At 36.6% G+C, this 16,112-nt stretch overlaps 2 protein-coding genes across 2 annotated transcripts; one reads left to right on the plus strand and one right to left on the minus strand.

Annotated features, from left to right (window-relative positions):
* Positions 1-2,242: 2,242 nt before the first annotated feature.
* On the plus strand, positions 2,243-3,421 carry LOC145031464 (excitatory amino acid transporter). Its single transcript, XM_078980021.1, has 3 exons — positions 2,243-2,391; positions 2,465-2,602; positions 3,187-3,421. Exons 1-3 carry the CDS (start codon positions 2,301-2,303, stop codon positions 3,201-3,203), a joined length of 246 nt encoding a protein of 81 aa, XP_078836147.1. The 5' UTR covers positions 2,243-2,300; the 3' UTR covers positions 3,204-3,421.
* A 574-nt stretch (positions 3,422-3,995) lies between these two features.
* GSO1 (Leucine-rich repeat transmembrane protein kinase) lies at positions 3,996-8,451 on the minus strand. Its single transcript, XM_078980022.1, has 2 exons — positions 4,621-8,451; positions 3,996-4,520 (listed from the first exon to the last, which is right to left on the minus strand). The coding sequence occupies exons 1-2, from the start codon at positions 8,027-8,029 to the stop codon at positions 4,150-4,152; spliced, it is 3,780 nt and encodes a 1,259-aa protein (XP_078836148.1). The 5' UTR covers positions 8,030-8,451; the 3' UTR covers positions 3,996-4,149.
* Between the last annotated feature and the right edge of the window lie 7,661 nt (positions 8,452-16,112).

The following is a 16,112-nucleotide window of genomic DNA, read 5'->3' on the forward strand; positions in this document are numbered from 1 at the left end:
GTATGCCTATGAAAAAAATCACATGATTTGTCGCTCGACTTGCAATTCTCATATTATCTACTAGTTGTTACACCCATGTATTACATGAGTCTATTTAAAAAAAAAAAAAAAAAAAAAAAAAGAACCGTGAAGATCTAAAATATAGAAAATTTAAATTTATAAGAAAAAAATAAAATATTAATTATTAAACTGAAAGTACTTATTTATTTTTTAAATTTAAACTAATAATTTAAATAAATAAACAACTAAAATAATTGGATTCAATTTAGAAATTTAGAAATTATAAGGAAAGTTATGTTAAGGAACTCGATATATAATTATTATTACATTTAAATATTATATTAAATTTAATTAAATGGAAAAAACAATAAAATAGCATATAAATATAATTTAATTTAAAATTACCACAAAATAACATGTGATATAACACATAAGAATATTACAATTAACAAAATTATTTTCATTTATAAAGATTTACGAGGAAGGAATGTGAGTAAAATGTTTAAAATTAGGCTTGTTTCATTAGCGACAAAATTGCAAAAATGGTCCCTATGGTTGGTAAATTTATGTAATTTTGGTCCAAAACGATATATTGGTGCACCACTAGTCTAATTTTGGATATTTTTATTGTTTTTGGTCCTAATCTTAAAAAGACGATTATGCCGTTATAATTTATATTATTCATTTTTTTAATTGTTGAAATACATAAATTAAATTATTTATATTTTTTATTTATATTTTGTTTGTCTTTTCTTTCTCAAACACACACACACACATACAAGAAATATATCACCCCTAATAGATGCCATCATAACCACCGACTGCAACCACTAACAACTACCACTGTCCGCTACCATCACCGTTGGCTGCCATCATTGATAGCTACCACCGTTCGCCACCATCACCACCGACTACCACCATCGTCTACTGCAAACATCTAATCCCACCATCACCCTATCTTTCTTTCCTCAGACCTCGATGAAATTTCCCCATCGGCACCACCCTTCTGATCGGAGTTGTCCCTACCTAAATACCGCCACCTCGATCTTTCAATGATTTGGGTTTTTAGCCGCCACCACCACCGTCACATAAGATGACGCCATCGTCATTTACCATCATCGCCGTTCTCCACCACTATTCGCCGACAACCACCTCCATCTCACCCCACCCTCAACTTTTCTTCCTTAACGAGATGATCCTTCACCACCGACCACCAAACATCGTTCATCAGACTTATTTTCCAACTGCCTCTCCCTCCAAGAAGACCTAAAACACCAGACAATCAATGGTTTATAAAAGACGAATTCGATTTGAAGGGTTTTATCACCTCTCTCTTCTTCCTCGGGTTTAAATTTGTAGATCGACATGTTTAAAGAACAGATCAAGTATGATGCTCTCGTTTTCAGATCTGGAAACGAATATCTAGAGCTACCATAGAAGACAAAGGGGTGGTGGTAAGTAGGCAACGTCACTTGAATTTACATCTGGGTCACAATCCATCGTCACGGTAGTTTGCTAAGGGTAGGAGGTTTTGCACAAGCACGGGGTGGAGAGAGGCATGTTGGTCTTCGATTATCAGGAGCGGGTTAAAGTTTGAGAAAGATTGATGAAGACGGGTGGTGGGTTCTATGGAGATTTGAATATGGAGAAGAAGGGGTTGCTTCTGATTCGTAAACACTAAACAAATTCCAAATCCAAAATTGGCAAAAAAAATTCATTCACATTTCTGTACTCAAAACGACTGTAGTTTGGGAACAAGGATATGGGTCGTGGGTGTGAAGAACATAATAACAAGGGAGAGAGAGAGAGAGAGAGAGAGAGAGAGAGAGAGAGAGAGAGAGAGAGAGAGAGAAAAGCTCCAGACGGAAGGGATAAGAGGGGTGGTTTGGGGTTTTTTTTTAATTAGAATAATCAGAAAAGAAATTAAATTAAATTGAAAAGAAAATTATTTAAGGATAGATTTGTCATTTCAGTTGGAGTATGGACCAAAACTACATATAAATGTCAACAACTATAGGATCAAAACCACACAAAATATCCGAAATTGAACCGCTGATACACCACTAAACTTTTTTGGACCAAAACTGCAGAAATTTGACAACCACAGGGACCATTTTTGCAATTTTGTCTTCATTAGCTCTTCATTCTCCATACGTACTTCAAGGGCTCTTTTGTTATGTTTGAAAGTTAGAGGGGGCTTTTATGATTTTTGACAAAATTATTAGTTACAAATATCGTCAAACCGAGAGGTAAAATCAGAACGAAGAGAGAGGGAGACAACGCAAGAGAGAAATAGAGAGATGCCGGCGTCAGCGACGATGATCGGAGCTTTACTGGGTTTGGGCACCCAGATGTACTCCAACGCCCTACGAAAACTCCCCTATATGCGGCGTAAGTTGTTAATTTCTCTTTGATTCGTAATCAAATCAATCGAATGAGTCCTTTCAATTCAAATCTGTTACAGATCCATGGGAGCATGTCCTGGGAATGGGTTTAGGTGTGGTGTTCGCTAACCAGCTAGTGAAATGGGACGTTCAGCTTCAAGAAGACCTCGATAAAATGCTCGATAAAGCCAAAGCCGCTAATGAGCGCCGTTACTTCGGTATTAAACCTAACCCTAACCTAATTTGTCTATCTGATCACCATCTGTACAATTACATCTGTGGATTTTATAATATCATGTATTTCGATTCTGCATTCGAGTTTGGAAAGACGTTATTCATTTATCTGTTCACATTTGCAAACAAACATAGCCCTATGCTCTCCTATCAGTTATGTTTAAGGGGGCATATTAAAAACAAAAGCCCCCAATTAAGAGAGTAGAATTTGTTCGAGTTTAGAGTACTGAATTCCATGAAATGGGTTAATCATATTCTTTACAGAGAGTTTCCTTCTTTCTTACAATGTTTTTCTTTCATTTTATAAGTTCTGCAACTGCTGTTACTTATTGCTCCTTTATTCAGTGAACATGTTACAATAAGAGAGTAGATTACTTCATTACCCTAGGGACAATCTTGGTAGAGGATAATGATTTGTTCAATTGATGTTTTGCTTTCTGCACACAAGAAAAATGAGAACATAGAAGTAATATATATTTAAATACTAGTTGAAAATAAGTGACATTTAATTTAAAGCTTCTTATTTCTTGTTGCAAACATCTAATATATCCAAATCTCTTACACACAGATGAAGATGATGAGTAGCATGATGAAGAATCTTTGGAGTCCGGTCTCTTTAGAGTGCAGTTTTCATTATAAAGTTTGTGTTTCATGACATTCTTCTTCTCTACTTAATTCTGTGCTTTTGTGATTGTAAGAATAAATCATTGTACTTTGACACACATGGCTTTGCCTTGAGAAGTTGTCATACACATTTTATTATTTTTGATATGTTGAAATCCATCAAAAGATGCAGCTCTTAATGCACATGAGTCATAATATTATATATTTTTGAAAAAAAATGCTTTACAATAGATGATCACAAAACCCAACAAAATGGACCTTAGAAGCTTTAGATACATGTCATCAAATATAAATCATCAGTTAAGTGTCAAAACACACGAATGTTTGATTGACTAGAAAGAATGAGATAAAATGTTTGTTATCAATAAATAGAAAACTAAACCGAGTAAAATTGATAAATAAAGAAAAGAATGTTCATTTATAATAATAAATTTTAATAAATAAAGATTTATTGTTCAATAGATTGCATATAGGCGTATTTAATTTCGTTCAAGATACATGGCCTATGGTTTGCAAATAGTTAAGAATTATTTGTGGTCTATAAAGATTTACAAAGTATATGGAAATAGATACCGTTAAGTTTTAAAATATTGTTATAAGAAAAATTAATTTATTATTATTTATTTAAATAAAGTTTTTAAAAATGTAACACGACTTTTATAAATGTATGGATTCCTAGCCTCTTAGACAATATGGTGAAAAAATTAGTTTAGAAACAAGTATAATTTTCGGTAACTATAAACAATATACAAGTGACATTGCTAATCCTTTATCATCCAATAGAAGTGATTTTTTAATGATGTACACTCGTTGCTTATGATATTACTCAACAAAATAAACCTTTCATATAATCTACAATCAGTCAAAACTCAAAACACACCCATTTTCATTAAAATTCACTACCAAACTACACATAAGGTTCACGACTCATTTTTTCAGCATTCGAAACTCCATCCTTAACTACATGCATAATAAGATCACAAACATGTCTTGAAGATGGCCTTTCACTAGGAACAGTTTTAGTACACTGAAGCCCAATCTCAAGAACTTGAAAAGCAGCATTTTCTTCATGAGGAAGTAACGGTTTCAGCCCCTCATCTATCAGTTCTTCACGTTTTGGTCCCTCCATTTCGATTCGCGACTCCACCCACCTCACCATATCCACATTTTCACCAAACGTCCCCCCTGTCGGCATCCTCCCACTCACCAACTCCATCAACACAATCCCCAAACTGTACACATCACTCTTCTCAGTCGCCTTAAAAGAATACGCGTATTCTGTTAAAAAAACACATTGTCAGTATACTGTATATAACTGTATAATACTTCAGTCATCTGATATCAAACGTTATAGAAGTAGAGATATTTATTGTAATACCTGGAGCAATGTATCCATAAGACCCTGCAAACCACAAGGAATCGTTAGTGGAAGACTCATGGTTCTCGTGAATAGCTTTTGCAAGCCCGAAATCGCCTAAATGGGCATCCATGTTTACATCAAGAAGAACATTAGCTGATTTTATATCTCTATGAATGATTTTAGGGACACAATCATGGTGAAGATACTCCACACCTTGGGCTAACCCAACTGCGATGTTTAACCTCGTGTCCCAATCAAGGGTCTTCTTTTTCTTGATGTTTTGTGGTTCATGGTGCAACCAATCATAAACCGAACCATTCTCCATGTACTCATAAATCAATAGGTTCGACCCTGCTCCTCGGTTGCTACAATACCCGAGTAATTTCACTAATCGTCTGTGTTTTATCCGACCGATCGTGTTCAATTCTCTTGCAAAACTCTTATCAAGAAACACATCGTCTTTCCACGGTATCCGTTTAATGGCCACAGTCTCACCGGATAAAAGCTCGGCCCTATAAATTGTCCCCGACCCGCCCGAACCGATTATGAACTCGTCACTTAGGTTATTCGTGGCCTCCATTAGGTCATCCCATCTAAAATTCTGCTTCGTGGAGCCTCGTTTGAAAAAATGCGTTCTTCTTTGCACGCGTGATGAAACCGACGAAGAATAGTCTGTACTGCTACACCCATCTCCAGCTTTTACAAAGCCGGACCGGTTTCTTCTGAAGAATAACAAGGCTGCGAGAAACATCAGTGCAATCGCGACTATTGTGGAAATAGCCGAGATTGTGATCACTGCTGCTTCACTCAGCCCTGGTTGCCGGTTTCTTGGAAACCGACAACCGTCAAGAGGCGGCCCACAAAGACCGTGGTTTCCAATGAAAACATCGGCCGGTAAGTCTGAATACCCGTCGTCTAGTTTTCCATTGAGATTGTTGTAAGAGAGGTTGAGTTTTCCCAAGCTACTCATTGTACCGAGTTCAGGCGGAATGGTCCCGGTCAACTCATTGTGGGACAGGTCTAGCACCTCGAGTTTCGATAATGTCCCGATTGACCCCGGGATTGTTCCCGTTAAGTTATTGTAACTCAAGTCCAAAACACTTTGTAGATTCTTGAGGTTTGCAATTTCAACCGGGATTTCACCGGAGAAATTGTTTCCGGAGAGGCGGATTTCATACAGCTTGCTTAAGCTCCCGATGGAATCCGGGATTTCGCCGGAAAGTTGATTGTTGTTCAAGTTGAGGACATTGATGGACGAAAGCTTGCTGATTTCTTTAGGCAGTATTCCGGTGATGGAATTGGAATCAAGCAAAAGGACTAAAAGATCGGAACAGTTGAATAAACTCAACGGAATCGAGCCTGTAAACTTGTTGGATGAGAGCTTCAATTCCCCTAACAATGGTAAGTCTCCGAGCCATACCGGAATTGGACCCGAAAGAAGGTTGTTATTTAGATCGATGTGAGTTAAGTTTTTACACTTCGATAACTCATGTGGTAAAGATCCTGTAAGTAAATTACTAGACAAATCCAAGAGGGACAACTCTTTAATTTTTCCCAATTCCGAAGGGATTCGCCCTGTGAACCGATTCCGTCCCAGCCGTATCCTCTGAAGGAATCGTGAATTCCCAAATTCCGCCGGAATCTCGCCGGAAAACTCGTTGTTGGTGACGTCAAATGAGAGAAACGAACTCGAACTACACAAAGGAGAAATGCTTCCGTTGAATTTGTTGTTTATGATGTTTATTCTAGTCAAATTTGTAAGGCTGGTTAGCTCTAAAGGAAGATTGCCTTGAAGAGAGTTGTTATAGAGCATGAGCTGTTCTAACGATCGCAGGTACCCAAAGGTGGCCGGAATTCCGCCGGAGAGACTGTTGTCGGCGAGGTCTATAATGGTGAGGAGATGACAGTTACCAAACGTGGCAGGGATTTCGCCGGAGAGGTCGTTTTGTCTCAGGTGGAGAAAGTTTAACTGGCTGAGCCGCCCGAATGTCACCGGAATTTCACCATTGAAATGGTTCCCATAGAAATCAACCATTTGTAAGCTCGAGCAGTTTCCGATCTCCAGTGGGATTCTTCCTGAAAATTGATTCTCGTACAGGAATATAATCTGGAGCTTCTGAAGCATCCCGATTTCCTTTGGTAATTCGCCATTGAATTTGTTTTGAAACAGAGATATTGTTTCGAGATTGGAGAGATTAGCTATGGCGGGAGGAATAGAACCTGTGAGCGTATTGTTATTGAGCCAGATGTCTGTCAAATTGGTTAATTTGAAAAGTTCGATCGGAATTGTTCCGTTGAGTGTGTTGTTGGAGAAGTCGATTTGTTTCAGAGCAATGCAATCTCCCAATTCTTTGGGTATTTCACCGGAAAACATGTTCTGTGAAATCATCAGGTGTTCCATGGTGGTGCTGGTGTTGGAACATATCGTCGTCGGAATACCACCGGAAAGACTGTTGTTTGAGAGGACAAGGTATTGGAGTCGACCCATGTTCCCTACGTCTCCGGGAACTTCACCAGAAAGCTTGTTCGCGGATAAATCAAGATTCCATACATTCCCGAGCAGACCCACCGACTTCGGAATTTCCCCTTCGAGCTGATTCCCGAGCAAATTCAAATATTCCAACTGATTCATCTCGCCGATTCTTCTCGGAATCTCCCCGGATAACGAATTATTTGCCAAGTTCAAAGTTTGGAGGTTTTTCAAATCACATAACTCATCTGGGATTGAACCGTTAAGGTGGTTAACGGCGGCGGTGAACGCTACTAAGCTCGAACAGTTACCAATCTCCGGCGGGATGGGTCCTTCCAGTTCGTTGTTTTGTATAACCAGATTCTCGAGGCTCGTGAGCTTTCCTAGCTCCGGTGGTATTTCCCCGGAAAGATAACACGACGCCAAACCGAGAACCGTTAGATTCTGGAGGCCACCGAGGGAAGGTGGGATAGGGCCGGTGAGGCGGTTGTCACCGATACGGAGTACCACAAGGTTAGAGAGAGAACCGAGCTCCGGCGGAATGTGGCCGGAGAGTTGATTGGAGAAGAGGAGGAGAGAGGACAAGGAGCTGAGAGTGGAGATATTAGGTGGGATGGGACCAGAGAGCTGGTTTGACGAAAGATCAAGGTGGAGCAGGTTCTGTAAAAGTGAAATCGACGGCGAGATTCCGCCGCCCAATGATGCACCGGAGAGGTTGAGCCCCACCACCTGAGATAACTTCCCGGCGCAGGTAACACCATACCAGTTACAGAAACTCTGGTTTTTCTTCGACCAATCTTTAAGAACACTCCCCGGGTCTTCAGTGAACGATCGTTTAACCTCTAAAAGAATTCCAAAACTCGTAGCGGAATCCAAATTCACACACTCAACATATCCAAACGACAGAAGAAAACCAACGAAAAACAGAGCAAGAAATTTCAACACCTGTTTCGCCATGGAATTCGAGTTGCACAAAGGTTATGGTGATGGACGCTCGTTTTTATTCATGAAGCTCGGTGAGTGCGTTAATGGCGGAAGAAAAGTCATAAGGTGTCAGAAAACCAGTGCATGGAGATATGATTTTACGTTTTTTGGTAATTGAAGAGGTATAAAAGCAAGAGATAAGAAAGAAAGAGAGAGAGAGAGAAATGGAGGTGTCAGAACTCCGAAGCATCATTAATGGCCACCGTATCGATTACCCATTCCCCACACAGCAGAAATCGTTGGGTGAAGTGATGATAATTAAATGGTTTTACAGAATGTGTAAAGGGTTTAAATTGAAGTTGCAGAAAAAAGGTCAACGATTGCAGTTGTTGAAGAAGAAGAAGAAGAAGAAAAAGGAAGAGGAGTGAGTGAGTATGGTTTTGTTTCGATAAAAACTATCGAAAGTGATTGGTTGAGTTTCCATAATCTGCATGTTTTGGATTTTAAATTTGAACAGTTTTACAAAGTCAAAATAGGGTCCACTTTCGAGTTTCCATTCTCCAGTCTATATAATTTTGTACAATTTTAATATATATATATATATTCGAGAATTATGGATATTTATTCTATAATCTATATATAAAATTATGGTCCTTTATGGTACATGATTAGTTGATTAGATAGAGATTAGTTTGCTAAAGTGTTATATTCCATTTGTGTTATTGGGGTTGAGCCAACAAATCCTATTGTCCTTTTTAAACTCCATCGACACCTTACCAAAATCCAAAACTTTATCCTTTTGTTTAATTAAGTTCGTTCTTTTATCCAAAGTCACCTAATAATTGTAGTAATTAAACTTTTACTACTTCTTTGGTATGGAAATTAACAAACATTTGATTTTATATTAGACGCATTTGTCAAAATTAGCTAGAATATGATAATTTATAGTTTGACATGTAGTTTTTTATTGATATATGTTTAAAAGATTTTTAAAATATCCAAAATTAAATAAAAGAACATCTCTTTTATATATTTGGATAACTCTCAAATTGATTAAAAAAACTCAATTATTTAATCTTAAATGCTAGATGGAGTAACTTTTAAACTTTGAACTTTTTTTTTAAACGTTATTATTAGTTACAAACCAAACATTTTGTTTAAAACAATTTTTTTATTAAAATGTAAAAGTTGTACTCTCAAACGCTCGCTGCAAAGACGTATTATATTCAATATTATTTGGTTTAAAGGTTTTTGTAACATTTGTCATAACTATACAAGAATGTTACAAAATATTATCCAAACTTATTTAAAAATGGTTTTTTCAAACGATTATTTGAATAAGGTCTAATTCGTAGGTATTAACGTTAACTAAAAAGTCCAGTCAAGAAAAAAAAAGTTACGATGATGCATGTAATTACAAAATGTTAAAACTTGCAATAATACATATGAGTTTTAAAATATGAATCACTTTTCTTGGGATGATTAAATAGCTAATAAACAAGATACCTTTACCCACACTCCAAATGAATATGACAATTACCTACCATTATTATAAAAAACTTATTCCAACCCTAAGAATTAAATCTATTCTTTCACATAATATATATATTTGGGTTGTTTGGATATAATATTTTGAGGCAGATAGTTCCAATTCTTGGGATAAAATGTCTAAGAATGCAGCCAATTTTGTCAAATTATTCATCCAAACAATCTTTGCTGTCTTGTACAAGTCTCATCATCATGATATTAAAATATTCTTACTTATCTTGAGTCTTCAACATGACTCAAACATACCCAACGGAGTCAAGAGTTTTGCTTACGTACTTCTAGATTCGATATCACCATAACCATGTGACTGATAACAAAATAGAAGAAGGGTTTATCATAAGTAGTAATGAGAATCATAGTTGATAGAAAAAGGTTGATCCTGCTACTGTAAGTGTGTATGCATGTTACCCTTGGTCATTCATCACTGTGGTCCACCACTTGCATGGGTAGGATGTTAATTACTCTTAACCAGTAGTTTGACAAGAACTAATTAATACATGGGGTAATAGACTTATGAAATATCGCATTTAAATGCATAAGTAACGTTTTATATAATCAAGCCGTATATTGATTAGTTGCACCATGATAAACCACAAAAAATGAGCGAAGGTAAGGCAAACCGAAAATATCATGTCCACATTTGTTTGGATTTACTTGGATGATGTAAATAATTAAATATGAATTTCGTGCAATGTGAAAATTATGAAACGCTGATCGAGTAGGAACATAGCTCCCACTTGGTAAAATCAGCCCGTGTCGTGGATGGTGGTTGTGTAGGGTAGGAATCAACAAAACTTCAAAATTTTGACATCTTTACGAAACCATACTAAACTCTTCGTGGGTGTATATATATATATATATATATATATATATATATATATATATATATATATATATATATATATATATATATATATATATATATATATATATATATATATATATATATATATATATATGGTTAAGTTCATGTGAGACGACTTAATTTTATGAAACCGTGAGACGCAATCTTAGTTACTCATTTATGAGATAAAACAAAAACATTTTTAAAATGCAAAATATTTGAAAATTTTCGAATTTTTTTTCCAATATTATTTTCGGAATATATATTTTCCAAAAATAAATAAAAAATAAATACAAAAAAATACATTTTTTACATATTTTAGTAGAATATTTAGAATATTTTATATATCTGGCAATCTAGTAGAATATTCAAAACATTCTAAAAATCATATTAGAATATATACAGTGTAATATTCTATTAGAATATTTCACGTATTTTTCAAAAAAACGGTATTTTTTTTATTTTTTATTTTTTATTTTTAGTTAAATAAAGTTTCGAAAATAATAATTAAAAAAAAAATTTGGATTTTTCTTTTTATTTTGCATTTTAAAATTATTTTTAGATTTGATCTGAATGGTCTCACAAAATTAATATGGTCTTGAATGAACCCGAACATATATATATATATATATATATATATATATATATATATATATATATATATATATATATATATATATAGAAAGAGAGAGAGCTAGGTTCAAATGTTTCTAACAAATATTATGTGCATATATGCACCAATGAGAATTCAAGAAATAATTAATTATTAAATAAATTAAAAAATGGTATAATGGTAAACTTAGTATATCTAATTATGGTAAACAAAAAAATTCAATTAATTTATCCTTAATTAGTTAAACCCTACAAAACCATATCCCTGGTCAATCACAAAATCATTTCGTCTCAAAACCCTAAACCCCTCCTTCGAATGTCTGAAATTATAGAGGTGTTGCGATCTCCATCTTCAACGCCTCCTTCCCAATCGCAGACCACCATTGCCACCTAATACCACCACCAAGTACTAAAATTGAAAGGATGTGTTTGCAGTGACGAGAGGTGGTTCTTTTTCTACATCTGCATTTGAAATGAAGATATCAATCCCCATTAGATCAGAGAGTCCTTTAGTATTGTTCTTGGTGGGTTTGAATATTTGTTTGAGCACATAGAGATCTCTGGATTTGGTAACTAGGCAAAGCTTTAGAAGTTGGTCGAGAAGCCATGATGATTATCGAGAAGCCATGAGAGAATGGTGGATCTAAACCCATAAACTGTTGAGGTATTTTGATGGATTCAGATTCCCCTAATTTATTCTTGACCTTCAAATATCAGTCTGGTCCCCCATAATGATTTTTCTTGATTTCAATGATTTATGTAATCTTTTTTTTATCTCCTACAGTGTCGATTTGGGGGAAATTGATCATTAACTCTCGCATTTGTTCTTATGTTTCGCTTCAGTAATGTCAGTAATCCCTCCATCGATACCCTCATATCGATCATACCATGGAGCATGAACAATCATAAACAGTCATGGTGTTTTACTCCGCCAGAACCACCGAACCACTACAAGAACCACTGTAACACCGCCAGAACCACCAGACTGTCGCATCTACACTCCAGATATTCTTGTTCACCACCTTTCCTTCATCTACCTCCACTCATCCCGAACCATCACCTAATCTTGCTACATCGACCACTGTCACCGAATCTCATCTAGTAGCCATCATATCTCGTTTCGATGGATCTAATCGGATCTGAAGTAGAAATCATTCAACTCATCACTAAACTTGTTTGTCAAAAGGCTTTTGTCTTCATTTATGATAGTCTGAATGATAGTCTAGCAGGTGAGAATGGAAGGAGGATAGAGGACTTGAATATATGAATATGAGCTTTGAATTCACAGAAACAAAAACACATTTACATGTTAATCAGTCGCCTCCGATGAGATATCTCCACTCGATATCATATTTCACAATATCATTTCACTGACGACCAGGTTTCTACCGGATCTGAAGTAGAAGGCTAGCATTTTCCAATCACGTTCACTGGATATGAAGAAGGCGACAAGATCTGGTTTCACCGACCGCCGCCATCGAATCTGCCGACGACAAACTCTTATCAAAAATCATGGAGTTATCACCGTTTCGCTGACCGTTGCCGCCGCCTTCGTTCTCTGCTAGGCTTCGTGATTTTCAGCAACAATCAGCTCCTTTCTCCTGGTAGCACTCTCTCCCTCTCTCTGAAACGACCCAAAAACACAACCCAAAAATTTTCGTTTTTCAATATAATCAAACCCATAATATAAGTATCATAGCATAAAACATACGCGATGAATCCCCAAAACGTAATAAAATATTGTGCGGAAAACTGTATCATACTACATCAATCCAAAACATCAAAAGACATCCCCAGGATAAAAGCTATGCTGTGGTGTGTGCGATGCTGTCACCCCGAGCTCTTCCCTCTGCTTGCGGAAGTACCTGAAACCAAACTGAAACTATAAGCACGAAGCTTAGTGAGCTCCCCCAAACTACCACATACCATACAATAACATATAAACACATATTGGGCCTTGCCCACTGCATCGGGCCGAAGCCCGGAAACTGCATCGGACCGAAGTCCGGAACTGATTGGGACCTTGTCCCCTGCATCGGACCGAAGTCCGGAACTAACTGCATCGGACCGAAGTCCGGAACTGACTGGGACCTTGTCCCCTGCATCGGACCGAAGTCCGGAACTAACTGCATCGGACTGAAGTCCGGAACTGACTGGGACCCTGTCCCCTGCATCGGACCGAAGTCCGGAACTAACTGCATCGAACCGAAGTCCGGAACTGACTGGCTGAACATGGCATAGCATAACACATCAACTAGCATAACACATATACGACATGCTACATCGGCCCGTGGCCCGGAACACATAACACATAAAACATAGCACACAAATCCTGTTCGAACCACGAAGGCATCGAACATACTAACTACTGCATCGGACCTAAATCCGGAAACTACTGCTAACTGAACGGGCCGGCATTGTGGCCTTAGACCCGTTCCTACTGGAAGGAAACTCACCTCGTAAGCTGGCTGCTGAGTGTGTGGCTCGGAAAGCTAACGGCGGCTACTCCTGAATCTCCTCGGCTACAAGTCCATAAACACACTCAATCAAATACTAAACACTGCGCTTGGGGTAAAATGACTCTTTTACCCTAGGTCAAAGTCAACTCTCCTTTGGGATGACTCGCCGAGTTGGGCCACCCAACTCGCCGAGTCCTACTCTCACTTTTCACTTTTACTCACTGCTACTCGTCGAGTCTGGCATCGACTCGACGAGTACCCCCTTGATCCAAGAACTCAGACAATCTTCATCCGACTCGCCGAGTCGTATGAACAGACTCGACGAGTTGTTCTTGATCCCAAGAAGATTGCCTTGGACTCGCCGAGTTGATGAACAACTCGCCGAGTCCCTCCATCACTGAGTTCACCCTCAACTCGCTGAGTCCACTCTCTAACTCACCTCGTCCACTCGACACTGATAAAACTGAAGAACTCGGGACTCGCGACCCAACTCGTCGAGTCGTTCTTCCGACTCGCCGAGTTGCCGCCATGCAACTGATTTTTACTTGATTTTGTTTGAATCCAACATATACAATTGATAGATCTGGGTCCAATAAGCTGATTTACCACGTAAAGTTTCCAACTTTACGTGTACAACCTCATGAATAAGGGAAATAAGGCTAAAAGATGCACAAAATGGGTAGATCTATGGTTATCATGCAATATAACTCCAAAAAGACAGTAGATCTGGGCTCTACAACACCCCAACATTCAGATCCATAGATATTTCGACTTAATAAGACGTTCATGCAAGTGCAAGGCTTGGAACAAGCATCAACTAGCTCTTAGGAGAGCTCTAATGGAAGTTTAAAGCATATAACAAGATGGAACTCCGAAAATACCTCAATTAACTCTGATTTGGCCTTGGATCTTTGCACTACAACACTTCTCCTTGCTTCTTCCTTCTTCTCCTTCTTCACACCTTCACAAAATGGCACCAAAACACATATAAGCTCTTCAAGGGAGGATTAGGGTTCTCTCACTGTGTTCTCAGGGTGAGGGAGGCGAGGATGGGGGCTATAAGGTGGTATAAATAGTGGGCAACCCGGGAAATTTAGGGTTTCACCCAGACAGATGGACTCGCCGAGTCAGGGATATGGACTCGCCGAGTCCCCGGCTCACGCGTGCCCTCAGGCGCGACCCTACTCGGCGAGTCAGGCTAGAACTCGCCGAGTCCCTCTTGAAAAACTCACTACAATTACCAATAAATCAACATACCGGGAACGGGTCGTTACACTCTCTCTCTCTCTCTCTCTCTCTCTCTATATATATATATATATATATATATATATATATATATATATATATATATATATATATATATATATATATATATATATATATATATATATATATATATATATATATATATCTTTGTCTGTGTATGTTTTTCTCTTCCTCTAACTATGTCGAATTCGGTCTATCATCATCATCCTACTTACTATCATCTTTATCAGATTTACACTTCACGTTTGGAGCCAAAATTATGTGAATGATCTTCAACAAATTATGAATAAAGCAATCAAGCATCTCAACCCCATTTCCCTTCAATTTAGCCTCGAATTCATCCACTGTTGTGTACTTCCTGCCTATCTCAGTAAGAAAATGCGCCAAAGCTTTATCCACAAACAAAAGGTGAGATTCAAGCTCAATACAAACCTTACATACCATCGAAAGATATTCTAGTTTTTTTTTCAAACTCGGTTCCTTCGTCTATGATTCAATGGGAATTAAAAAATACACATATATGTGGAAAGATAGTTTGATAGATTAAAGAGATGAAACGTTGGATTTAGGCATCGTGACTCGTGAAGCAACCTTTGCCGTTCAAAAAGAAATAGGTTAAAGAGATAAGAAAATTTGAATTTAAAAAGCCATTTAATTACTTTGTGAGTTTGACTTTTTATTTTAATAAAAAAACAAAACATATCAAATTTTATAATTTTTTTCCTTTTAGTTAACCATTATCGTTGTAACTATTTTTTTGGTAATCATAAATAAAATTTAACAATGATTATAAAAATCAATTTTATTCAATATTTATATTAAAAATGTTGATTTTTTTTTATAATTTTAAAATAATAAAAACATATTATACAAAATATAATTAAATAAATTTTTGGCTTAGATTGGATTATTATTAAGTGTAAAAATTAGATTTAGTTAGATTGAATGGGTGGAAGATAGAAAAAATAAATTTTTAATATATAACTGTATTGAATTTACTTGTTGATAAAAAAAAATTCTAAATTACACAAGAAAAATTAATGAGCCAAAAATAGGAAAACAAATATTATCTATATTAATCATATATGATAAACTACATAGAACCACATGTGATTATATACATAGAACATTATTAAATCGAGAATGCAAAAAAAAATATATATTTAATGGAAATGCGAAAATAAATCTTGTTCCTATAAATAATTTGTGATTGTATACATATAATCAGATATGATTAAGTAAATGAACATAACTTTTGAATCGAGTAAGAAAAAAATGAATTTTGTCCATATAGATCACATGTGATTAAATACGTTGGATTAACTATTTAATTCGGAAATTCGAAAATAAATATTGTCCACATAAATCATATGTGATTATATATGTA

The sequence above is a fragment of the Lactuca saligna genome, chromosome 2, assembly GCF_052625555.1.
Source record: "Lactuca saligna cultivar CGN05327 chromosome 2, ASM5262555v1, whole genome shotgun sequence".
NCBI classification, from domain to species: domain Eukaryota; kingdom Viridiplantae; phylum Streptophyta; class Magnoliopsida; order Asterales; family Asteraceae; genus Lactuca; species Lactuca saligna.

Excerpts from the sequence above, each read along its gene's own strand:
- LOC145031464 (XM_078980021.1), top strand. The coding sequence starts at position 2,301 with ATGCCGGCGTCAGCGACGATGATCGGAGCTTTACTGGGTTTGGGCACC. Across the intron at positions 2,392-2,464 it reads AAAACTCCCCTATATGCGGC|ATCCATGGGAGCATGTCCTG; the intron begins GTAAGTTGTTAA and ends AATCTGTTACAG.
- GSO1 (XM_078980022.1), bottom strand. The coding sequence starts at position 8,029 with ATGGCGAAACAGGTGTTGAAATTTCTTGCTCTGTTTTTCGTTGGTTTT. Across the intron at positions 4,521-4,620 it reads TTATGGATACATTGCTCCAG|AATACGCGTATTCTTTTAAG; the intron begins GTATTACAATAA and ends TTTTTTTAACAG.